This window comes from Pleurodeles waltl, chromosome 6 (assembly GCF_031143425.1).
Source record: "Pleurodeles waltl isolate 20211129_DDA chromosome 6, aPleWal1.hap1.20221129, whole genome shotgun sequence".
NCBI lineage: Eukaryota > Metazoa > Chordata > Amphibia > Caudata > Salamandridae > Pleurodeles > Pleurodeles waltl.
This window is the reverse complement of record NC_090445.1, coordinates 903313524-903338840: the sequence shown is the minus strand read 5'-3', so window position 1 is coordinate 903338840 and position 25317 is coordinate 903313524. Positions and strand designations below refer to the sequence as shown.

Sequence of the window (25317 nt, the reverse complement as noted above, 5' to 3'; positions counted from 1 at the left end):
ACATGCAACACGCAATACTCCCACCCTCATCCACAACAACATACACATAAATACATGCAGCAACATTACATATACTCCCCACACCCCCCGGAAGAACGCAAGGACAAAATTAAATGACTGTAACAATTGTAATCATGAAAAATCTGATAGTCAAAGTTCAAAATTCAGTATATACAAATATGTATACCAACTACACAAGTCCAGATAGTGTACCAATCATTGTCCGTGGACCCCTGGTACAAAAATGCATGGGCGAAGCACACACAAGATACCTGACTGGAAACGGAGAGAACACTGCTGGGGCATCAGATAGAAATGAAACAGGCACCTCAGGGGGAATGGAAGGAGGGGCACCTCAGCCGGATGAACGCACGATGCCACTGCTGCACGAGGGGGCTCCATGCCCATTGCTTTATCCTGGAGAGTGGAAAACCAGAGACTCTCAAGTCTCTCCAGTGGGTGGTTTGCCCACTGCTTTATCCTGGGGAGTCCAAAGCCACAGTCTCTCAAGTGGGTGGTTTGCCCACTGCTTTATCCTGGGGAGTGCAAAGCCACAGTCTCTCAAGTCTCTCCAGTGGGTGGTTTGCCCACTGCTTTATCCTGGGGAGTGCAAAGCCACAGTCTCTCAAGTGGATGTCAATCTCCACTGGTTTTGGAGGGGGCATGGTGCCCAGAGTGCTTCATCCTGCCAAGGACTGAGGTAGTGGGTGTCATTCTCCACTGGTTCTGGAGGGGGCATGGTGCCCAGAGTGCTTCATCCTGCCAAGGACTGAGGTAGTGGATGCCATTCTCCACTGGTTATGGAGGGGGCCTGGTGCCCAGAGTGCTTCATCCTGCCAAGGACTGAGCTAGTGGATGTCATTCTCCACTGGATCTGGAGGGGGCATGGTGCCCAAAGTGCTTCATCCTGACAAGGACTAAGGTAGTGGATGTCATTCTCCACTGGTTCTGGAGGGGGCATGGTGCCCAGAGTGCTCCACTTGCAGTGTGGCCGGTACCATTCCCTCACCTGGGTGTGTTTGCCACAAGATTGCCGAGGAACAGGTAGCATGATACGCCATGGAGGCAGCGACATACCCCACACTGCTGCAACTTCGCCTTCCACCTGCAGGTGCAAACAGTGATGGAAGTCATGCCTCATGGAAGCTGGCCAGGGTCTAGGAAGTCTCCTCCAGCCTCGGACGACTGACCACTGGGGATGGTAGCCATGTCAGCGGTGGTGCCACTGTCCGAGCACGCCGCGGGGCTGGTGGCGGTGCTTGCGGCGGTGCTTGCGGCGGGAGAGAGCAGGACGTCTCCTGCAGCCTCGGACGGCTGCCCACTGGGGAAGATGCTGGGGACTGTCGCTTAGGCTGCAGACCTGCCAGTGGCTGTGCAGGTGGTGGTGAAGGTGGCGGTGCAGCTTGCGGTGTTTGCCGCCGTACAGGTTGGTGTTGTCGTGGACGGAAGGGGTGACACTGGTCCCCCAGTCGGTGCCACTGTGCCCTGTCCTGAACTGCTTTTGTCACTTCCCCACCTTTGATGGTGCCACAGGTGTCTTGCAACTATCCCCTTTTGTTTTTGCGGAGCCCTGGGTGGCTGGTAGGTGCGGCTTCTCCCTCCGGGATGTGGGCACCTCACTGAGGTCAGCAGGGCTGACTGGGGCAGAGCCTGAGGTGCCTGTGGCGAAGGAGATGCCCACCCTCCTGGGTGAGCGGGCACGGGAAACAAGCTGAGGGGCTGCTGGGAGGGTGGTGGTGGTAGGAGGGGTGGCGGCTGTACCAGAGGTGCCACTCCACCGTAAGGGAGCTTCCATCAGAGGAGGAGTCGCTGTCACTGGTGTATGCTCCTGTCCCCGTCATGGAGCTCCCCTCGCCCTCCGTCCCACTGGTGGCTTCAGACTTCGTTGCTTCACCCTCCAGGGCTAAGTGGGTTGCAGCTCCCTCCTGCTCCGGTGCCACTGCTCCTCCGCCTGATGATGCTATTGCACACAAGAACAGGGAGACAACAAAAAGGGGGGTGAAGGCAGAAGAAAAACATGTTCAGTGCATGCAACACCACTACCGTGGGCGGACACAACACACAGGTAGCAGCCCTCAGCACTACGCCATGCACTAACAGTTCCTATTAAATTCACATGCCCATGGGGTACGAGGCCTAAGCCCAATTGCTGCACACCTGGAAGTCACTAGGTGTAGATGGCTCTTAACACTAGTGGGGTTGGGGTGCCACAGAGCCTGCCTAACAAAGGACCTTGCCTACCAAGTTGGCCATGGCCTAGGGGAACCCACAGCCCACCTCCTCCACTCAGACATCTCGTAATGAGCACAGAGTCAGCTGAATGAGAGTGTACTCACCCCCTGGCGGCTGCTGTGATGCCCTCAAGTGCCCATCCAACTCCGTATAGGCCACCGCCATGATCTGGTACATCAGGGGGGTCATGGAGTGATGGGCACCCCTTCCACGTTGGGAGGCCATCCCCAGCTGGGCCTCTGCCGTCTTCTTGCTCCAGCAGCGCAGGTCATGCCATCTTTTACAGCAGTGAGTGCTCCGTCTTTGGTAGACCCCTAGGGTTCCGGACGTCCTTGGCGATGGCACGCCAAATACCCTTCTTCTGGTGGGTGCTGGCCTAGAGGAATGGTATGGGGGAAAGGAAATTACTCACCCGTCCGGACCATCACAGTCATTGCCCACCAGTTCTCACCCATGCCCTGACGCACACACACTCACCATCCGCACATGCAGGCCTCAGCCCCCCCATGTATCTTCCATCCACACCACTCAAAACAGGCATTGCCCACGCAGCATGCTCACAATGTACTCACCTGTTTGTCTGAAGGACCGTACAGTTGCGTGTACTGGGGAAGGACCCCTTCCACTAGTTTCTCCAACTCCTCCAATGTGAAGGCAGGGGCCCTTTCCCCAGACACTGTAGCCATCATCGCTTCCAGACACAGGTCACAGCAGCACTTGCAGTGTAGGTCCTCTCCTGTTGAAGGTCAGGTATCAAGTGAGTGAACAGCTAGCAAATGGCGGTCACGTCAGCGGCGGTGCGTACCGTCACCGCCGGCGTACATCGTCATTGGCTCCTGGGACCCATAGGGCCCAATGTTAACCAATGCAGAATTGCACTGCGGTCTTCGACCGCCCACAGCGACGGTGTACAACGCCAGCGCAGTTACCGCATTTCCCCTTGTCCCACCTTACAGGTCAGGCAGCCGCCATTTCAGGGGGCCACATGGGATGGATAAAAAATGCGTCACACCTATCTAGGCCGGTAATACAGACAGATACCGGCACATTGCGAATTGCAAACGTTTCTGCAAATAACACACTGTGATACCTAAGTGTTGGATGCCTCTCTGCTCGCTGTTCTCCTCCATAGGGCACGTCTGCTCGGGCAGGTGATGAGATGGCGGCATCCTCCAGTGTACAGACCCCTGCTGGACCTTTCGACAATGGAATAGAGACACATTATAATCACCCACAGACTTGATCGTGCAATCCAGGAACTGTGCGCCCAGTTGGAGCCAGACCTCATGTCAGCTATCCGCCATCCCACAGGAATCCCCCCTCTAGTGCAGGTCCTGTCTGTACTCCATTTCCTGGCCAGTGGGTCTTTTCATACAACAGTGGCCATGGCATGAGGGATGTCCCAGCCAATGTTCTGTAACGTGTTGTCCAGAGTGTTATCTGCCCTGCTGAAACACATGCGCAGTTGCATCGTTTGCCCTCAGGTAGAGAATTTGCCCACAGTGAAAGGTGACTTCTATGCACTGGGACATATCCCCAACATCATTGGTGCCATTGGTGGAACACATGTGGCATTTGTACCCCCCCGCAGGAATGAACAGGTGTACAGAAACCGCAAAAGCTACCATTCGATGAATGTGCAGGTGGTGTGTTTGGCAGACCAGTACATCTCCGATGTCAATGCCAAGTATCCTGGCTCTGTGCATGACGCTTACATTTTGAGGAATAGCAGCATCACTTATGTGATGGGGCAACTCCAGAGGCACCGGGTGTGGCTAATAGGTGAGCCCAAGGTCCCAATACAGTTGACATAGGTGTCTGGGTATGGGCTTGTCCCTAAGGGTTAGTGTGTGTCTAACAGTTGTCCCTCGACATTTGCAGGTGACTCTGGTTACCCCAACCTGTCATGGCTACTGACCCCAGTGTGGAATTCCAGGACAAGGGTAGAGGAACGCTACAATGGGGCACATGGGCGAACTAGGAGGATTATAGAACGCACCTTCGGCCTCCTGAAGGCCGGATTCCGGTGCCTCCATCTGACAGGTGGCTCCCTATACCACTCACCGAAGAAGGTATGCCAGATAATCGTGGCCTGCTGTATGCTGCACAACCTGGCTTTGCGACGGCAGGTGCCTTTTCTGCAGGAGGATGGGCCAGATGGTGGTCTTGTGGCACCTGTGGAGCCTGTGGACAGTGAAGAAGAGGAGCCAGAAGAAGAGGATGTGGACTACCGAAACAACATCATCATGCAATACTTCCAGTGAGACACAGATAAGAAGATGTAACTGCTTCCCACATCTCATACTATTGTTGGAGCTAGCATAAGTCTGTCATTTTCACTCAGTGTATGGACCCTGACTTGTCACTTTGGCTTCCCATTTCACAGATCTGGGTCCCACTTTGTGCCCTCTGCTATGCTTACTGCTGGCCTACAGCTGTGTTACATTGGTATGTGAACAAGTACATTGACATTGCTATATTCCACAGATATTGCAATTACACATTTGTGAAAGCACAGTCTAACTCCAGATTGTTTTGTGATTGAAGTGTGTTTATTTCTGTGCAAATAAGTGGAGGGGGCTGTAAAATGGGTTGGGGTGATGGGGTGGAGGAATGTCCATGGCAGAGTCCAGTCTAGTTGTTTCACAGGTGCATTGTCCCAAGGGGCATAGGAAGTGAAGCAATGGCAGTTTAAGGTGGACAGGGTGACAAAGTGGGACAGAAGGGTGACATTCAGGGTGGTCTTATTTCCTGGCGGGGGTCTTGGCAATGTTCTCTGTCTTGTTCCTGGATCTCAAGGACCGTTTGCAGGGTGGTTCTCCATCTGCATGGGGTGGGGTGCTGGTGGCCTTTTGTTCCTGTGGCGGTGCCTCCTGTACACTAGCGCCGGTTGAGGTGTAGGGCTGTTCTTCGTTCAGGCTAGTGTAAGGGGCCAGTTGGTGTGTCACTGTGTCCCTCCTGGTGTTGAGAAGGTCTGCCAGCACCCCTGCAATGGTGACCAGGGTGGTGTTGATGGACTTTAAGTCCTCCCTGATCCCCAGGTAGGGTTCCTCCTGCAGCCGCTGGGTCTCCTGAAACTTGGCCAGTACTGTGCCCATGGTCTCCTGGGAATGGTGGTAAGCTCCCATGATGTCGGAGAGTGCCTCGTGGAGTGTCGGTTCCCTGGGCCTGTCCTCCCCTGGTCGCACAGCAGTCCTCCCAGCTTCCCTGTTATCATGTGCCTCTGTCCCTTGAACCGTGTGCCCACTGCCACTGCCCCCAGGTCCCTGATCATCCTGTGTTAGTGGGGTTGCCTGGGTTCCCTGTAGTGGTGGACACACTGCTGATAGACGTGTCCTGGGGACAGAGGGATGGGCCCGCTGGGTGGGTGCTGTGGTGGTGTTTCCTGAGGGGGAGGTTCAGTGGTGGTTTATTAATGTGTCTGGGGAACTGACTGTCCCGAGGTCCCTGATGGGCCGGGCTGGTCATCTTGATCTAGGTGTGTAGAGCTGCTGTCATCACTGTGGGCCTCTTCTGTGGGGGGACTGGATTTGTCTGGCACCTACTGTCCGGTGACGTTGGGTAGGGGTCCTGTTGGGGTGTAAATGCATTGTTATTGTATCTGTGTGTGCCATCTTGTGCAATGGGTGAGTGACCCTCTACTCCTGTGCTTGCATTACTGCTGTGGCCCTTGTGTGATTGGTGATTTTGGGGCATGAGTGAGTCTCTCTACTGGACATGCTTTGGTGATGGGTGTCCATGCATTGGTGTTACATAAAGGGCTTGGTTTTGGGATGTGCGGCTTGTGTTAGTGGGGTACCTGTGGGTTGTTGGGGTGATGGGTGTGAGGGTAAGGGTAAGGGTGGCTGTATGTGTTGGCATGCCGGTGGGGTGGGGGGTATATGGTAGTTAAGATTTGACTTACCAGAGTCCAGTCCTCCTGCTACTCCTGCGAGGCCCTCAGGATGCATGATCGCCAAGACTTGCTCCTCCCATGTTGTTAGTTGTGGGGGAGGATGTGGGGGTCCACCGCCAGTCCTCTGTACAGCAATCTGGTGTCTGGATACCTCAGAACGTACCTTCCCCCGTAGGTCGTTCCACCTCTTCCTGATGTCATCCCATGTTCTTGGATGCTGTTCCACTGCGTTAACCCTGTTGACAATTCTGCGCCATAGCTCCATCTTCCTTGCAATGGATGTCTGCTGCACCTGTGATCCGAATAGCTGTGGCTCTACCCGGACGATTTCCTCCACCATGACCCTGAGCTCCTCCTCAGAGAACCTGGGGTGTCTTTGAGGTGCCATGATGTGGTGTGGGTGATGTGTGAGGTGGTGTTGGTTGTGATGTGTGAGGGGATGTGTTGGTGTGTGTTGTTTGAGGTGCGTGAATGTTGTGTAAGTGATGGCATTGTGTGTCTATGGATGCTGGTGTTATTTTAGGTAGTGTCTCTCTCTGGCCTTCTTTCAAAATTTTGGTTGTAAGGGTTTGTGGGTGATGTGGGTGTGTGTTTTATTTTGGATTGGGTGTGTGGGTGTGGTGTGTGTATGTGTATCAGGTGTGTGTATTTCGAATTGTCCAATGTGGTTGTGTTTTGTAAATGTGTGTGTATTTTGAGCGCGGCGGTGTGTACCGCCAATCGATTACCGCGGTTGAAAGACCACCACGTTGAATCGTGGGTTGTGATAGTGTGGGCGTATTCCTGTTGGCATGACGGTGTAGGTTTTGGTATCGCCAGTTTATCACTGACCGGACTTGTGTGGGTGTCTGTATTGTGGCGGATTCCGAGCTGTGGGTCATAATGCCTGTAGCGGAATTCCACGGCCACAGTGGTATGTTGGCGGTCTTCTGCGCGGCGGAAGGGGGGATTTACCGCCAGGGTTGTACAGGATCTGCGTATCTTTGACTTGCTAGTCTCTTTCTTTTCAACTTTCGATCACCATTCAACTCTCCTTCACTTAATTCTTCCTTTCTTGTAGTATCTACTTCTTCCTCTATTGTTGGTTCAACTTTCCCCTCTTTCCTATTCTCTACTTGCAAATTCAGCCACTTATCTCCTTTCTGTGTACCTTCTGTCAATATTCTCTTCAGGACTGAACTTGAATCCTTTTCCTTCTCTGTGGTGTTTTCTCTTGACGGACCTGCAACAGGTTCAGGAGGAGTCAGATCACCTTTGATCCACCTCAACTTCTCCCCCTTCTGGGTCTGGCACTTGCTCTATTTGTCTCTCAGGATCGTCTGTTTCTGGGAGGGCCCCCTCAGTACTAGGCTATCCTGCTTGTTCAGTTGTGATAGGTTCCTCAGCACCCTCTTGGAGATCTTCACCTTTGTCTCTCGCAGGAGTGATAGAACCATCCTCAACAAGCTCAGGTTCAGCTTCAGTTCTTGCTTGCTCCTTTGCTTGTTCTGGTGCTGTAATTTGTGTCACAGTTGTTGGACTCTCAACAACGCTTCTTCATGATCCAGTGGACATGCCACTTTCTTCATGTGACTCGTGTGAGTCCAGTTCGGGATCCCAGCAAGATTCACAGCAGTCATAGTTGTTAAAATCACTTTATACTGTCCCTTCCAACGAGGCTCCAAACACGTCTTGTACACATATTTTCGGACAACAACCTAGTCACCAGCTCTCAGGTTGTGCCCTGGATCATGGATCAGTGGCAGTGTGGTGGCCTCCCCATCTGAGAGAAAGAGCAGACTACATCAGCCAGACCATTGCAGTAATCCAACACCATATCATCTGTAATGTTCATAAGTGCATTTGCCAGAAATGCTGGCAACCTCATTGCTCTGCCCATGAGAATCTCATGGGACGACAATCCTGTTTTCCTGTCAGGTGTGTTTCTCATTGACATCAACACCAAAGGCAATGCATCAGGCCATTTCAGTTTCGTAGCTGCACACACCTTTGCAATTTGTGACTTCAAGGTACCATTCATCTGCTCCACTAGTCCTTATGCTTCAGGGCGGTAACTACAATGCAACTTCTGTTCAATGTTCAATGCTGCACACAACAGTTTAATCTCTCGTTATTGAAGTGTGTTCCCCTATCTGATTCTAAAGAGATCGGAAATCCGAAACGTGGTCTCAATTCCCTAAGTAGCAATTTCGCCACTGTGAGGCTATCATTTCTCCGTGTAGGGTACGCTTCAATCCAATGATTAAAGAAGCACACAATCACCAACACATATCTCAACCCTCCACACGCAGGCATCTCAATGAAATCCAAATGCATTTTGCTGAATGGACCTTCTGCTCTTCCAATGTGGCTCAAATTAACCACTGTCTCTTTCCCCACATTTAATTGCTGACAAATAACACATAGATGACATACTGCTTCAGCTGCTTATCTAAACTTGGGGTTAAATGAATCAGTTTTGAACAAACATACCATGGCATCCCTCCTAATGTGTGCCTGACCACGATAGTACCTCGCCATCTGAGACAACAGACTATTTGGCAAAACCATTTGACCCTCCTCATATACCCACAACTCATCTCGTCTTGAACACATTTCATTTTGCTCCATGACGTTTGTCTTCTTTGTCGACATTACTCTGCAACGCTTTTAACTCTTCTAAAGTGTCAACGACTTTTAATGCAAAACTTGAACATGTTGCGTCCTCTTCAGGTAACAATTCCCATTTGTCCTTGAATGTTATACAGTTCAATGCGCAAAACCTTGCGACTTGATCTGCATATCCATTTCCCAGTGACACGTAGTCCTGTGACTTTAGATGTGCACTGCATTTCACCAAGCAATTTCTTCAGGGAGCTGAATCGCATATAACAACTCCTTTATTCTCTCACCATTTCTCACTGGTGATCCATTAGAGATCAGAAAACCTCTCTGCGACCACAATTGACCAATATCATGAACTATTCCAAATCCATATTGGCTATCCGTGTAGATGGTGACTCTCAATCAAGCAGAAACATGCCACGCCCTAGTAAGAGCGTCCAATTCCGCTACCTGAGCAGAATACACTCCTCGAAGCGAACGAGCTTCTAAGGTACCTGTAATTATGCACACTGCATATCCTGCTCTCAGGGTCCTTGTGCTGTCTCTCAGACAAAAACCATCAACGAAAAAAATTTGGTAATTTTCTTCCAATCGGGTATCTCTAATGTCAGGTCTCGGTTTTGTGCATAACTCAGTTACTTCAAGACAATCATGTTCAACATCTTCCTCTTTCTCAATTTCCATAGTATCACTTGGAAGGAAAGTTGCCAGGTTCAGCACTGTACATCTTTTCAGTGTCACGTTCGGAGCACCCAAGATGCTTGTCTCAAATCTAGTCAGCCCAGCGCCAGTCAAGTATTGAGTTTCCGTACTAGTCAGTAAAATCTCAATCGAGTGAGGGACCATTACAGTCAGGGGATATCCCATCACTACTCCTTCGCACTGTGAAAGACTCTGACCAACTGTGGCAACCACACACAAACAACCTGGTAAGGCTGCTGCGATTGGGTCCAATGCTATTGGGCGATGAGCATCTCCATGGATTCGAGTCAAGACAGACAATGAACATGCATCACACTCATGACAAAACAATGTGAAAGGCTTTGTGTAGTCAGGCATACCCAAACACTGATGCTCTGCACAAATTCTCTCTCAACTCGGTGAACGCCTTCATCTGATCTTCATCTTGCACTATGGGGTCTGTGACATCTTCATGAGTCAGCTTCTGCAATGGCTTTGAAATTTCTGAAAAATTCGGAATTCATTGGCGACAATGGCCCACCATTCCCAGGAACATTCTAACATCTCTCTGTGTAGTCGGGGGGATTATTTGCAGTATCATTGTGATCCTTTCTCTGGATATTTTCCTCAACCCTTTGTCAATTTGGTGACCCAAATACTTCACTATTTTCTGACAATACTGCAATTTCAATGGTGACATTTTATGACCATACTTTTCCAAATGATTCAACAGGGCATTTGAGTCGTACTTACACTCGTCCATTGTCCTGGATGCAATTAACAAATCTTCAACGTACTGCACCAGAATTGATTGGAAAGGCAATTTTAATTACTCTAAATTATTTTTCAAGATCTTGTTGAACAGGATGGTGACTCCGTGTACCCTTGAGGAAGTCTACACCAGCAGTGGACTCAATCTAGGAATTTGAAACTGGAAAGAAATTGACTATCCTCATGAAGAGGCACAGAAAAGAACGGTTGTGACAAATCAACCACTGTGAACCACTCTGCATCACATGTAATCTGGAACATTATTACAGCTGGGTTGGGCACTATGGGACAACACTTGATCACTATGTCATTTATTTTTCTCAAATACTGATCAATTTGGACCTTCCCACATGGTTTCTTCAAACCCATTATCAGTGAATTACATGGGCTGCTCAACACCTCCTTAAAAACTCCTTGTTTCACAAAATCTGCAATTATCTGGGCCACTTTCACCAGGACATCTTGTCTCTTGTTATACTGGGGAAGCTGCAGAAAAATTGTATTTGGCTTTAGAGTAACTTTAATCGGCTCCACTCATTTGATCAGTCCTCCTTCTTTCCCTGTCGGATCCCACACGTTTTCTTGCAATGTTCCTGGCAAATCGGAATGAAGTTCTCTCACTGTGAACATTAGGAAAAACTCAATTAATGGGTACTCCTCATTTGTAGTTTCATACTCAGTTTCTGGGGCTGGATCTTCCTCATCATCACTGCTGTCTGAATCTCAACTCCATTAGTTGAACAAGTAATCAGACACCTTGTTTTACACAGCAAGTCCCTTCCCAGTAGGGATACTAGTCTCGAATAGCAGACTACGAACTTATGTAGTCCCTGGAAATTGCCAATCTCAACTTGCACTGGACCTGTAATTGGGTTTGTCAAACACTGATTCGCTACCCTCACAAACTGAACTCTTCTTATTGAAAGGGGCAAATTCTGAACTTCTGTACTTCTCACAGTAGAGCGTGTAGCTCATGTGTCTACCAGAAATGAGACTCTGTGGCCCATTACCTTTCCTCTCACTTAGGGACCTCTCTGATCTACTTCTAGAGAAGTCGCAAGCACGCATGGCTCCTCATCCGAACTATCACTCATCCATTCACTATTTATTTCATTCTCACTGTGTAATGGGAATTGGTGCCCTGCATTACTACTTCTGTCTTGTCTCTGACCTGTGACCTGTTGAGGAAGCATCATCTGCTGCTGCTCCATCGGGGCTTGAGGTATCTGCATTTGCTGTCTAGGTACCATGGGAACCTGCTTTTGCACTGGCTGCCACTGTGACGCTTTTGGACGGGGCAATTGCACCTGTTGCATGGGCTGAAAATTCTACATTTGATTCACATTATTCTGGAAATTTGGATTTGGACCACTCATCCTCGGTCCTCTCACGTTTTGAAATGTATTAACGTTGTTACCATGCTGAACAACACCCTCCTGCACCATCATCGGACACACCCACTTCCAGTGTCCCACGGCTCTGCAAATGTGACACAGCATTGGTTTCTTCATTCCCTGCACATCGTTCTGAACCATTACAGTATTCAAATCCGTACCACAATTCATATTGCCTCCACGACCGCTACCTCTCATCTGAAGCTGAAACATGACATTTCCCTGCTGTTGTGGTATCTGTTGCACAAAAGTCCCCTGCACTCCGGTTTAAGCGGCCTTAATCTGCATCACCATTGCCTTCTCTTTCAACTTTTTTTGCTTAAATTCAATCTCATCACTACAATATTTTGCATACTGCAACAACTCATCAATCCGCTTTGCCTGCCAGCAAATCAAATGACTCTTAATCGTCTGACCTATTTCAGGTCTCAGTCCTTCTACGAACCTAAACACGAAATGCAGCATGTCTTTTGGCTCAATTGCTTCCTTGCCACTGTACTACTTGAACGCCTTCAACAATCTCTCATAATACACATGTATTGATTCCTTCACCTCCTGCACTGTCCTATCAATCAATATTTGTGGGCAAAATCCTTGTCTTTAGGAACTCAATCACCTTATAGTAATGTTTCATTACCTCAGGAGATGGTGCACCTGTACTCTCATCTGTTTCTGGCTCACTTGTTGGCCTATCTACAGCTCTTTTACATTCAACCCACAAATCAGCTGGAACCACTATTTCCAGTAAAGTATTCAAGTCTTCCCACAGACATTTTGAGAGCTTCACAAACCTATCCTTCTGCTGATAGCACTCTATTGGCTTCTCCCTCAGCTTTGGATAACCATTTGTGAATGACAGAATATCACTCCTACTCCAAGAGACATGAAAAAAATTTCCTCCTGGGATTTCTCTCATTGGTAATATCTTTACTGGAAAGTTCCCCAAACTATCCCCCAATTTCCAATTGGTCAATTAATCATACGTTATTACTCTGTCCAATGGTTTTCATATACCAAATCTATGATTTTTTATTTTTCACAGTTCACATGCCGTTGATTGGTCCTCTTTACGATGTTCTCATCATCTGGCTCGTCAGGTATCGAATTTGTTGCATCTTCATCTCTAGCTAGTGTCTTCATTGTTCGCGTCCTGGGAAATTGCACATTTTACACACAACTTGTTACTTTGCGAGAGACCTCTTCTCCTGTCCGTCGGTTCCCATAGAAAGCTAAGCATTTTATTAAAACAATGAGCATTTCACAGTTAGTTCACTCTGTCAGCATTTTTTATTAAACGCCAAGAAATACAGCTTCTGCATGAGGCCTGGCACCTAGGCCAAGATACTCGCTAAGTTAAGGCCTACATTAGTAAGCAAGAACATAATTCATAACCCTTTGTATGACATATTACTGTATTAATCTAATTCATTTTTCAATATTTTATATGAATTAATCATAATTAAATACATTTCGTGAATACTAGTGGCCATTCTCCGAGGTCACATTTTCAAACGTGAACATTATTTTTCTACGTTATTAATTTTTCTACATAAGTCTTTATTAAAAATACATAAACATTCATTAACAAAATTCTAATTAAGACATCTGCTTCAGCTCCACTTTGCCAGTTTGTTTATGAAAAATAAAAAAGTTAAAAGTGTGGTGAATAGCTATCAAAATTGAAGCGAAAATAACTTACAGGTTCCTTACAAAATTCCCTAAAGTTTGAACACAGTCGAAGGCAGGTACAACAGTATGTTACGACTCAGTCGTCCCATTTCTAGGGTGTGCTGTAAGGGGACTGTCGGAAGCCTGGGAATCACCTTGAACACTTATCTAGAGTCCCTTGCTGCCTCCCGTTTGTTTCTCTTTTCGCCATGGTATACTTTTGTAGTATTGCATTTGCTTCCTGGGACTGCAAATCCCATAATGCACAGCCTGGTAGTCAGGAAAGCCTGGATTCTGTTTTACATTATTTTCTATGGGAGAAATCTAGTTGCTTCTTTTCACCGGATCTTCTCTTCCAGGACTTGCGAGTGTCTGAAACTACACACACCTGAGACCTCTCTTGTGCAGCCCAGTCATGTGATTCCACCCAGGGTTTTCTGCAGCTTGGAACTGCTTATAAGCAGCCATTTCCTCAAGATCCTCGTCGTGCATTGGAATTCGGTTCCTTTGTGTTACAGACCCCTTATCGGACGGTGTTCCAGTGTTGTTCCTGTTCTGTTCCAGCTTGAACCTGTTTCCTGTTTCTCTGCCCTGCTCCCGACTGTTCCAGCCAGAGTCTTCTCCCTATCTCTTAGCCTTGTACCTGTTTGTTTCTTCCAGAGCCTGCTCCCTGTTTCTCTGTATTCCAGCCCTGCCCTTGCTTGTTCCAGCCAGAGTCTGCTCTCTGTTTCCCAGTCCTGTCTCTGTTTGTTCCAGCCAGAAGTTTGCGCTCTGTTTTCCAGTCCTAGTCCTACCTTTGCTTCAGCCTGAGCCTGTTCCCAGTTCCTGCCTCTGTCTCTTAGTTTGTCCCTTCTGTTTCTGTTTCCTCTCGGCATTTGTGTCTGGTAGGTGTTCTATCAGTCTTCACCAGTGTATAAGTGTCCTCCTTTGTACTGGGGTTGGCTCCTGGCTTCCAGGATGCAATTCCATCCCCAATCCTTGTCTAGTGTTATACGTTGGCTTTCGTACCTAACAGTGACAGTGTGCTATTGCTGTTTTTACAGGAATTACCACTGTGTTTCCAGCTGGACCCACAAGAGCGTGTCTTGTGTATGTAAGTACTATCCTTGTTTGTGCTCAAGGGTCCAAAGACAGAATCACTTCTGCTGCCTCCTTTCTATAGGGCTGGCAGGGTGACTATCTGTAGGAGCAAACTGCACAGAGGCATTGACATTCCCTGTCACTGTGGGAGGTTCTGCACCCTACTCTGTCCTGATAAGACCCGCCCGAATCCGTGACACAGTAGACTGTTGATTACTCCTATATATCTCACACCTATGCTCACAGTGGGCTTAATTGCTCATTTTGGGAAATATGATTTATAAACTCAAGGGGGCAATGGTGCTGTTAAATGTATCCAGCATCTGTAATAAATTGTATTATTTAATTCTTCTAACGACATAATGACATTTTATTATTTATTTGTTTAAAACATGTTGAACTCATATAAGTGGAGACTGACATTTATATAAATAGAACTAATTATTAGATGATACACAATTAGGCCAATGAAGAAACAGAACACTAACAATCACCTCATCATCTGTTTCTGAAGTTCGATACGTAATTAAACCATTTGATACACATTTTTATGTCTGCAATGAGAAGGGTGTAGGTTGGTAGCTTCCCTTCATTTTTTTAAAGATGTAAGTTTGCAACAATCTGCAATACCCTTGTTAAACTCGGAGAGACTGGTGAAACATTGTGAACATACTTTTCTAATACAAACACTACAAATAAAAAAAAATTGTCAGCTTATCTAAATATGCAGTGGAGTCTGAATACCTGCACACCACAGGGAAATGATGAACTTGTCAGTTTCAAATGGGGAGCTGTGGTATTACAACATCAGAAATGCTATTGACGATGATGCTGAGTCTGTTAATTCAAATCTTCAAGCAGGGAAAATGAATGACGTGAACAGTATAGCTTACAAAGTCAATAACAAGAAACAGTATAATTTAAAAAAGCTGATGCCAACAACGGGGGAAGGCTGCCTAACTCTGCAACTTCTTACTGCTCTTTCACCGCAGGGTACCCCCTACAGCTCTAACATTCTTTTAATGGCCAGACTGATCAGCAGTCTTGGAGATCCGCATCACAACAAGAGAAGTCCCCTCCCTAACGCTCAGAGGGTTTCCGGGCACTGATGGGACCCAGAGCAGGTCTTGCCTCCGATGGCCTCCACTCACCACAGCAAAGGAATTAGGGGCAGCTCCTTTGCAACGGGAATAAGTATTGCCCCCCTCCCCCCGGCTAAGCCAGGAGTTGAAAGATAAAATGATATTTAATTATTGTTTTATCTTTCAGCTGCTGGCTCAGCCAGTAGCATGCTCAGGGAGAGACAGGACTGGGCCACAGGAGGTGGGAGGGGGAAGAGGAGAGAGTGCACTAAGTGTGCATGCATGTTTGCCGGCCGTCTCAGGCTGGCCAAACACACATGCACACTAAAGTTTCTTCAGCTCGGCTGTTCAACACAGTCAGGCTGGAGAAACTGCACAGACTCCAGGTTTGTGTCTGAGCAACAATCCAAGCCTGTGCTGGTATCCCAGTGAATGCTGGGACACCACAGTGAGGGAAGAGGAGCAACACAGCAAGAGGCAGTGTCAATAATGCAAATGGTACATTTTTTTATTTGTTTTTCTTTAGTCCCCCATCCCCGTCCCTCCCCTTGAGATTTGCGGCAGCCGGAGCTGAAGGAACTACCAGGGTCGTCTGCATAGCTCCTCAACAGCGCGATCCACAACTACACAGTTTCCTCATCAAGGATGCCACTAATTTTGGCAGGATTTTCTGAATCTGAGGCCTGTGGCGACACAGGCACGTCCTACTCCATTTGCCAGGGGCTGCGCTCCCCGTAATATTAATCATGTTGATATGTGAATGTGGTATGCTGTCACTTGGATATCACTATGTTTTTGCTCTAATTTGATTTGAGAAATATTACTTACTTTACTGTGGTAATGTAGTAAGACCTTTAGCACTATTCATATGTTTTATGTTAATGAGTGAAAACATTCTGAAACAATATAATTAAAAACAGGCTGTGAGCCTAAATTTGTGCAACAGAGATTTATATTTATAAAAAAGGTATTGATTACATGAATCATAAATTGTAAGTATTGGCAGTTTTGTTTCAGTTTGGTTGACATATACTGCCATTTGGCAGTACTCTGTTAAATGAATTGCTTCATTAGAGAAAAAAAGGAGCAGCGTGGAAGGCAGTTGAAGAGGTTTAGTGTCACCTATCACTGGCTGGTTCTGAATCAAGATCCTTTTCATCTCTGCTGTGACAGCTAACAACGGGGACAACTGTGATTACGCCAGCATTACTGATGGGGTCGCCTGCTATTGGGATCAGGGCATCAGCAGCCAAGTCTGCAAGAGCCACGAACAGTTGTCAGACGGTAATGACTTTTGATTACCACCAACCTTTGCTGAATATAAATTGCCAACATAGATATGAACGACTCTGGAGCTGCTAAGCCACTCAGCCTTTCTTTTATAGCAGGTTCAGCTCACAAACACATTTTCATTTGTCATCACACAGGGAAAGTATGATTTTGATAGAATGGATGCTTTGGAACCAAGATGCTTGCAGTGAGAGACTGAAAAAAGCACACAGCACGAGACGTACAATGTGTAAAGTGAAATGATTCATACCTGCAGTGCACAATGATGGGGTGGTTTCCTGTCTGCTGCTGCTGCTTTTGAACGGCTGCAATGAGGTCAATCATGCCTTTCCCCTCGGCTGGAATCCCTACTTCAGGCCACCCATGAAAATGGAACTGTCGGACGAGTCTGGCTACTTTCTCCTACAAAGAGGTTGAATGGAAATGTTAAGAATGATCACTCACTCTCACCTAACTACGACAAGTTATTAAGAAAGTAATACGCCTCAGATTTCTCAGCAAGTGTCTATGATGAACCAAAAAGTGGATGGGGAGGCACTTTTTCACACAACAGAATATAAGGCCTGTAGAATTTTGTATTAACTAATTACAAAATAATGTGTCCTTTAGAATTTTCAACTTTGGTAATGAATAAGAACATTCACACCACTTCCCAGCAAGCAGAATACTGTACAAATGCAAATAGTAGAAAAGCTGCTCGCTCAACAATAACTACATTTGGTAGCAGTACACCATACACAAAACTTTGTGAACTATAGACAGTAATCGCATATTTGAGACAATTACAGAAAATTCACAAGTGAAAATGTCACATTTCCCTCTTCTATAAATTGCCATCAGGACTCGCTTTAGTGCTGGAGGTGCACGGTGCGACAATTTTCGTTGCCACTGCTCAATGACCTCTTTCTCCATGGACTCCCTCACTAACACCATCCAACAGTTCCCCTCACTGGTATTTTATTTGTTTGATATCACTACTCATATCAGTGTAGGATTTCAGAACACTTTATATCACACACATTATAAAGAGACAATGCATTGTGTGCAAATCGAAGTATAGGAAATGAGACAATAAGGTTTACAAGGTGTAGGAATCATGCCATCCATACTAGTAGGCAGTGTATTGTGAGTGTTTGGTCTGCAAAAGCATAAATGCAGTATTTAAAACGTACTACAGTGGTTGGGTTTGACTTTACTAGCACACATTAATTTCTGTCCAAACTAACCCTTTTTTAGCAACAATGAGATGCCGCAAGACTGGGGGAAAAACATTACTTGTAACCTATACCATGCATTTTGTGCAAGCAGCTTTTTTGTTGACAGGTCACTGTGCTATATTAGGATTGTAACTTATGGACTGCAAGTAATAAAAGGATCTCTGTGACAAAAGCAGTTCCCACTGACCTATTCACATAAAATCCAGTTCTGTGATCTGCATGGTACACGTTCTTTGCGGCAGGTATTTTCACACTCTGTGCAAATTTATGATTAGTTAAATCTGCCACTTCACTGCATTCTCTCCTCCAGTATATATTTATCACCAGTGTTATCTTGACCTTTTTATCATTGCCTGAAAACTCTGGGCACCGAAAAAACTATGCAGCAGTAAAGAAACTATTGAGCTGTTCTTCAGTGACATTCAAGTGTCTGCAATTGTCAAATTTAGCTGGTGTGGGTATACTGGGCGCATTCAGCTCTTCTATTTTTGCTAACCCAAGGCAAGTCGTTTGCTGAACAGTGCCATTTAAAAATATAATAATTTGTAAAAGATTAAGGCATGCTCTAAATCATGGGTACTCACAAACATTTCCTCGGGCCACAGAGAACTCTCTGTGGCTTGCCCGAGGGCCACACCTAAACCAGCAGGGAAGGTTCGGGTGATGAAAGGGGGGAGTAGGGGGATGCGAAGCAGATGCGGACAACAAACCAACCCTTTGGTTGACTTCTGCTTGCCAACAATGCTATATTCTCATGCACCAAGAATTAAAGTCAAAGCATAAACTTCTCATGTGAAACACAAGAGGAAAAGAGAGACTCATCTGATGGCTGAATTGCAAAATGTGAAACCAGAAAACCTGATATCTGTTCTGGCTTCACACTTGACCAAATTGTGTGATCCTAGGCAATTGATTAATTTCACTTTGCCTAATTTTTCTTCATTATCACATGAGAGTCCTTGAAATACACGAGTTCCAGATGTGCGTTGTACAATACCTTTTCTTGTGGTCTATTTAATAAACTATAATGTTGTTCCAGTTATATAACAATCAGGACTATGCACAAGGTGCACCTGACAAATGACTCTTCTTTTAATAAAGCCATTGATTTTCGAATATGGGCAGTATGATTGTTTCCAAGATCATGTTTGAAAAATATCACTGCTAATAAATGTCTCTCATTGCAGTGACATAACCTGATGTACTAAGGAAAAACGCTCATGCATGTTAATAAAGCACACTTTTTAAGTTTGCAGAGACGTTTATCATGTCTTTACATGTTCAGTGTCAAGATCCCAGGCCAGCACCTCTGCCACCAAGTCGGCGTCCGCTGTGGTACCTGCAAGTCCCAGGGGATCAAAGGGGGCACCCGTCAGGGCTGGCAGTGTGCCGCCGACCAATACAAAGGACCAACCAATTCCGCCACCTGCCAAGGTGAAGAAGGGGCCAGCATGCAGCATGACCAAGAAGCATGACCCACCCAGCAAGGCCTCCTCCCAAACTGCATCTGCCAGTGCCAAGGTCCCAGCAGTGTCTGCCAAGGAGGGGAAGGGCAAAAAGGCACTTAAGGCCTCAGAGGCTCCAGGTGAGGGACTGGTGCCCACCATTAGTCCTGATAGCCCAGCAACCTGTACTGCGGAAAGCACTGCCGCAGGCACCGCCACCTGCACCGCCACCTGCACCGTCATCTGCACCGCCGCTGCCACAACAGTCAGCAGCATAATCCCCAGTGGGCAGCCGTCCGAGGCTGCAGTAGACGGCCTGGTGTCTCCCTCCACTACTACCAGCACCTGCACCATGGCCAGCACCGGCATCATCTCCGCCGCAGGCACTGCCACCTGCACCGCCATATGCACCGCCACATTCCCAGCCGGTGCCACTACATCTGTCATCAGCAGCGTCCCCAGTGGGCAGCCATCCGAGGCTGCAGGAGACGGCCTGGACCCTCCAACCACCACTTGAATCACCATCACCAGCACCGGCACTACCAGCAGTTTGCAGCCTAACTCGCCGCAGGATGGAGTCTGGCTCTGCCTTCATGGAGTATCATGCTACCTGTTCCCTGCACATCTCGTGCCTCAGACACCCAGGTGAGGGAATGGCAATTGGCACACCCCAGGTGCAGCATCACTGGGCACAAGGCCCCCTCCAGAACCAGTGGAGATATGTATCCACTCTCACTATCCTTGGCAGGATGAAGCAGACTGGGCACAAGGCCGCCTCCAGAACAAGGGGAGATATGCATCCACTCTCACTATCCTTGGCAGGATGAAGCAGACTGGGCACAAGGCCACCTCCAGAACCAGTGGAGATTTGCATCCACTCTCATTATCCTTGGCAGGATGAAGCAGACTGGGCACAAGGCCCCCTCCAGAACCAGTGGAAAATGTCACCCACTTGAGAGACTGTGGCTTTGCACTCCCCAGGACCAAGCAGTGGGCAACCCCCCCACTTGAGAGACTTGAGAGACTGTGGCTTTGCATTCCCCAGGACCAAGCAGTGGGCAAACCACCCACTTGAGAGACTGTGGCTTTGCACTCCCCAGGACCAAGCAGTGGGCAACCCGCCCATTCGAGAGACTTGAGAGACTGTGGCTTTGCACTCCCCAGGACCAAGCAGTGGACAAACCACCCACTTGAGAGACTATGGCTTTGCACTCCCCAGGACATCGCTGTAGGCACGTTGCCCCCTCCAGGAGCAGTGGCGTAGTACCATCTTCTCGCTGAGGTGCCCCCCCTCAGGTGCCTGTGTGTTTTCGACCTGATCCCTCTGCACTGTTTTCTCCGATTTGAAGCAGTAGTCAAGTTGAGCTTCGCCCATGTTTTTTTGCCCACTGGGCCACGGACATTTGCACAAGGACAGTGTACGGCCTTCTGTACATATTGTCAATATTTGTTTAAACTGTTGTTTACAATCGTTAACTTTATCTGCATATTTCTAAGATCACTATTTGCACTCAATTCCTTTTGTCCTTGCATTTTTCCAGGTGGTTACGGGGTGTAAATGTAATGTTGCTACATGTTTTTGTGTGTATGGTGTTGTGGGTGAGGGTGGGGATGGGGGTGTTGCGTGTTGCGTGTGTGTGTCACTCTCTTTTTCCTCCCCCCTCCCCTGTGTGCTAGGTGCAGTACTCACTTACTGTGGTCGTCGCCACTGCCTTCTTTGATATTTCTGGTGTATTAGCAGATACACCAGCATCAGCAGGACCTGTAGTTTGGGCTCCATGGCGTCCTGGTTCTTCGTTGAGTGTCGGAAGCTGAGTGTTTCCCCTTCAGAGTACTGTTTCTGCCGTTCTTTTGATGTCATTAGTACCGCCCCGGAAAAGCTGGCGGATTGGTGCCTTGTAATAGAGTGGGCAGTACATTGTCTTCCGCCTGTCTGTTGGCGGTTACCGCCGCGGTATTTGTTGCTATCACCTTGGCAGTCGGTGTGTTAAAGTGGCTGTATGTTTGGCAGTTTTTGCTGTGGTCGTGATCCCATTTTTTTTACCGCGTCCTGTTGGCGGTGTTACCGCCGCTTTATAACCGACCGCCGGGGTTGTAATGAGGGCCTATGTTGTTAATAAGTGCTGTGTGCATTTTGTATTACAAATGTGCTTGTGCGACTGTTTAAATGTCTATAATCTAAGACTATTCTATATGAATGGTCAGGCTTTGCTACGGGGAATAAAGGTTAATTGTAGAGATGCAGGGTTTGATTACTCTCTGATACTCACGTTGTGTGAGAATTTCTCTCACTGGTGCTTTAACCTCATGTTTAATTGGATATTGAGGCTGGATCTGTGGAGTTGATCTAATTGGGATAACAAGGTAGGGGGAATCTTTATCCCACCCTATGTGGTTGCGGTACAGTGCTGGAGCCTATGCCAGTGCCCAATCTGCGGCATAGAGTACTTTTACTATGTCTGGAACTAGGACTGAGAAAGAAGGCAAAATGGCATATTCCCCTTGTGGCAGCACACTGACTATTTCAGGTGGTCAATCCTTTTCTGCCAATATAATGTCGATGATAATTGTTAACCTTCTCCAGAAAATGTCTCCTTCAATCTGAATGTTTAGTTTGTAAACCCTGTCAGTGTCACATCCAGAAGATCTATAACATTCTGGCGACATATTGTGACCTCTGCCATGCTGTCTAGCAGAGTCACTGCCCACGTCCTGTTCTTTAACAACATTCTCAATATGTGTGGCATCTTTGATCGATATTGCCACAACCTTTATCTTTTTGAATTGGGGCTTTTTCTATGAAAGTTTCTCTTCTTTTTTTCGTAAAAGTTTCTGTAGAATATTGTGGGTTCTTTTCCAGCTTCACATAGTCACTTCAGTGTTCTGACCGCCCTCCTCTGTCACTACGTTTATCCTTTGTGTCCTGGAAGGAACGAGATGGGCAATTGTAAGTATATTGGTATCTATTGGGAGTTTTTTAAAGTTTCCCTATTTCTACGAATATATCTTTTCTCTGAGGTCTCCAGTTGTGGAGATTCTCCTCTTTGGCTTTGTCTTTCTTTATTTTATTTGTGTTTATCCCAGCATTTTTAGAGCTCTCTTGTGCTTGCTTAGTACTCTCCTTTCCTGAAGTACTTAGAATTTATGGTTTAGTTGGCCTGGCCCCCAGACTATCCCGACCTATGCTGGTATAAGTTTAGTGATTAGTCATTGGCAACTCATGTTCCTGATCCCATTTAGGAATCTCCCAGAGTTGCTGGCGAATTGCGAGTGCTGCTGCTACCCCTTTAATACTGCTTAAAATAATTGTGGAGACTTTGTCAAAATTGTGCATCAGTTGCATCCCCAAATCCAGGACCATGGATGTCCAGTGATTGTTTTGAATCTGTTTTAACACTTCTGGTAAATTCACAAGTGTTGGTGTACAATGCGTAGTGGTATACATTTCATCAAAGACTTGTGCCCCCGGGGACACAATCCTCTACTGAGGGAACCATTCCAAAAGGCAAAAACCTGGTGTCCCAATGGGGAAACACTGTTTTCAGGTGGTTTATTTTTTGTGCAGCCCAGAATGGAGTCTTCTCCCACTCAGTCGGTGCCTTTCCCATTTTGAATGGATAGTTTGTGGATTGATCCTTGCACAGGCCAATTGATTTATAGCTGGGACAGCCCTCGCTGGGGCAGTGCTTAAAGTCCGCAATACGAACTGCATTAAGCATCTATACATTGCTACTAACTAATTGTATAATGTGTGTATTTCAGCTCCTTGCATAGCTTGTACGTTGGGATGTGGTGTATAAGTGGCCAATGTTTGTCATGTTGGTCCATCATTACTTAACGGACCTTATCTAACAGATTGTAATACATGTGGGAGGGTGCCATCAAACAAATTATGGTGTTCTTCATAGGTTGAAGGTATTTCTAAATATTGGTATGCTCTGTATTGTTGTGGTACGTTTGCTATTCGTGAAATGTATTTCTATCTGCGTTGACTGCTGGGTAGGTGACCCATGAGTAAAATATATCTGTTCTGTATGCGTTGAGTGCTTCAATGACAAAAGTAACTTCCTCACCCACATAGGTTAGTCCATTAGCTAAGAAAAACTGTGTGACAGGTTTTCTACAGTTGTCTGGTATTTTTTCTGGTTGTGCCTTATCAAAGGATAGAGATGAGATCTGGGAACACCAACGGGTAAACGGGGGAATCCTTTTAAGGTTCAAGCTAGGAGGATTTTTCCCTAAGACCATGGACGTCTCTGTATAATGGTACTTAGATAACCTTTAGCATATGTGAGAAAGAGATACTGAGGAGACCTGTAAAATTAGTGCCTTACAAATGTTGGTAGCACCACATTGTAGGACTCTCGTCATGGGAATGAGACTGCTGGATTCGGGCGGCAGCATCACTGCTTGTGGATGACTAAGTCAATCCCACACTGTTTGGTAACTATCAGCCTAACCCTTTCAGCTAATTAGCAGCACTTCACCCAAGTCATGGCCGGCTGATCTTACCCCTTTCTCTCGTCAGCATAAGTCTCACACAGACATAGGCAGACAAACCAGTCCAGGACAGTTTTCAGTGTATTTATTGAAAAAACTGCCATCTACGATAAAATATAGGGACTGGGATTAACAGGAAGATGAGACAGAGCACAATCAGGATTGTTACTATAAGTAAAAAGAAAGTGAACAACCCCAGCATATTGGAATAAAAGTGAGCATAGAAATCCTACTGAAATACCTAGCTTTTAAGCAAGAGCATACCAGTGATAGCCCAAATCTGCCTATATTTACACCCACCCCCGCTACCTGAAAACAGAGGTATGCCCGCAGTCTCCTTTGTTGAGGTCAGCAAAGTAGCAGTGAAATGGCATAGAGCAGGGATGGATCTCCTGACTGAAATGAACTCTCTAACCTTCTTTGGCCTGTGTGAATAAATAAAACATGTTTGTGTTCAGAAAAACAGGCCTGACGTGATCATGTGTCTAAGTGTTGGGCTGTCTGCAAACTCTTGTGATTGCAATACTAGATAGATTATCATGTACTGCCTTAGAAAGCCTTGTACAGAGGTACACAGTGAGATATCGTGCACTGAGAACAATAATGATGCTTTTGCAGAACTGATGATCAGGGAATATAAAACATCCCCACTTAAAGCATGCTGTGCTAAATTGAATTATTAAAATTAATAAATGAAAATAGATCACATATCTGGGTAAAAGGGCACAGGCTGCAGGCCTAAGCTAAAACGAGTGTGCCCAAGGAAGGATCTAAAATGAACCCATAACACCACCAGCAGCCACTTTTTCCTATCCTGCTGTCGACGCAGGCGGTGTTTCATGGCAAACACAGCGGTTCGAATGTGGGGTTTCACCTATGGGGCCACTAAACCTCTAAATACGGCAGGCGGATGGGTTTTCAGTTGAAAACTTGACTGGTAGGTCTTGTACAGATTGGTGCTGTCAACTCACACCTAGAAACGTCCATTTGGTAGAGATTTTACATAGCCCTAATATTTTGTTGTCCTGCTTCCCTGAAACTGAGTTTAATGAAGTAACAAGACCTTAAGAGCCTTCCTTGCATTGATGCTCTATCTCTCTTGACATTGTCACCTTTATTTTCAGGGAAGTCTCAAGTCTTGTTACCCTTTACTACCCATGCATGTGTGTCATGAATTTCCGGTTTGCTCATCCAAAAGAACAAATTAAAGTGCTGGTTATCGTTACATGTAAAGTTCACTTAGTGAGGCACAAGTGTAGGATCAGGATTCATGAATCAGACAATGTGTATATTTTTCGGCACAATTACTTTAATCATCGACCCCTAACACAACTCCGATCTTCCTGAAAGAAGTATGTAATGACTTTGGCAGCATACTGTTGTGATGTTACACCGATACAAAACAACCCTTAAGTCATGCACAGGCCTCTTAGTGGAAAATAGAAGGACAGAATGTAA

General features: G+C 46.7%; 1 protein-coding gene across 2 annotated transcripts in view; it reads right to left on the bottom strand.

Annotated features, from left to right (window-relative positions):
• PTPRE (protein tyrosine phosphatase receptor type E) overlaps window positions 1-25317 on the bottom strand; it is a 939227-nt gene that overhangs the window by 55671 nt on the left and 858239 nt on the right. For both annotated transcript variants that reach the window (XM_069239717.1, XM_069239718.1), the window contains one exon: window positions 16948-17099. In XM_069239717.1, the coding sequence (XP_069095818.1) occupies window positions 16948-17099 (152 nt within the window). The remainder of the gene's footprint in view (window positions 1-16947; window positions 17100-25317) is intronic.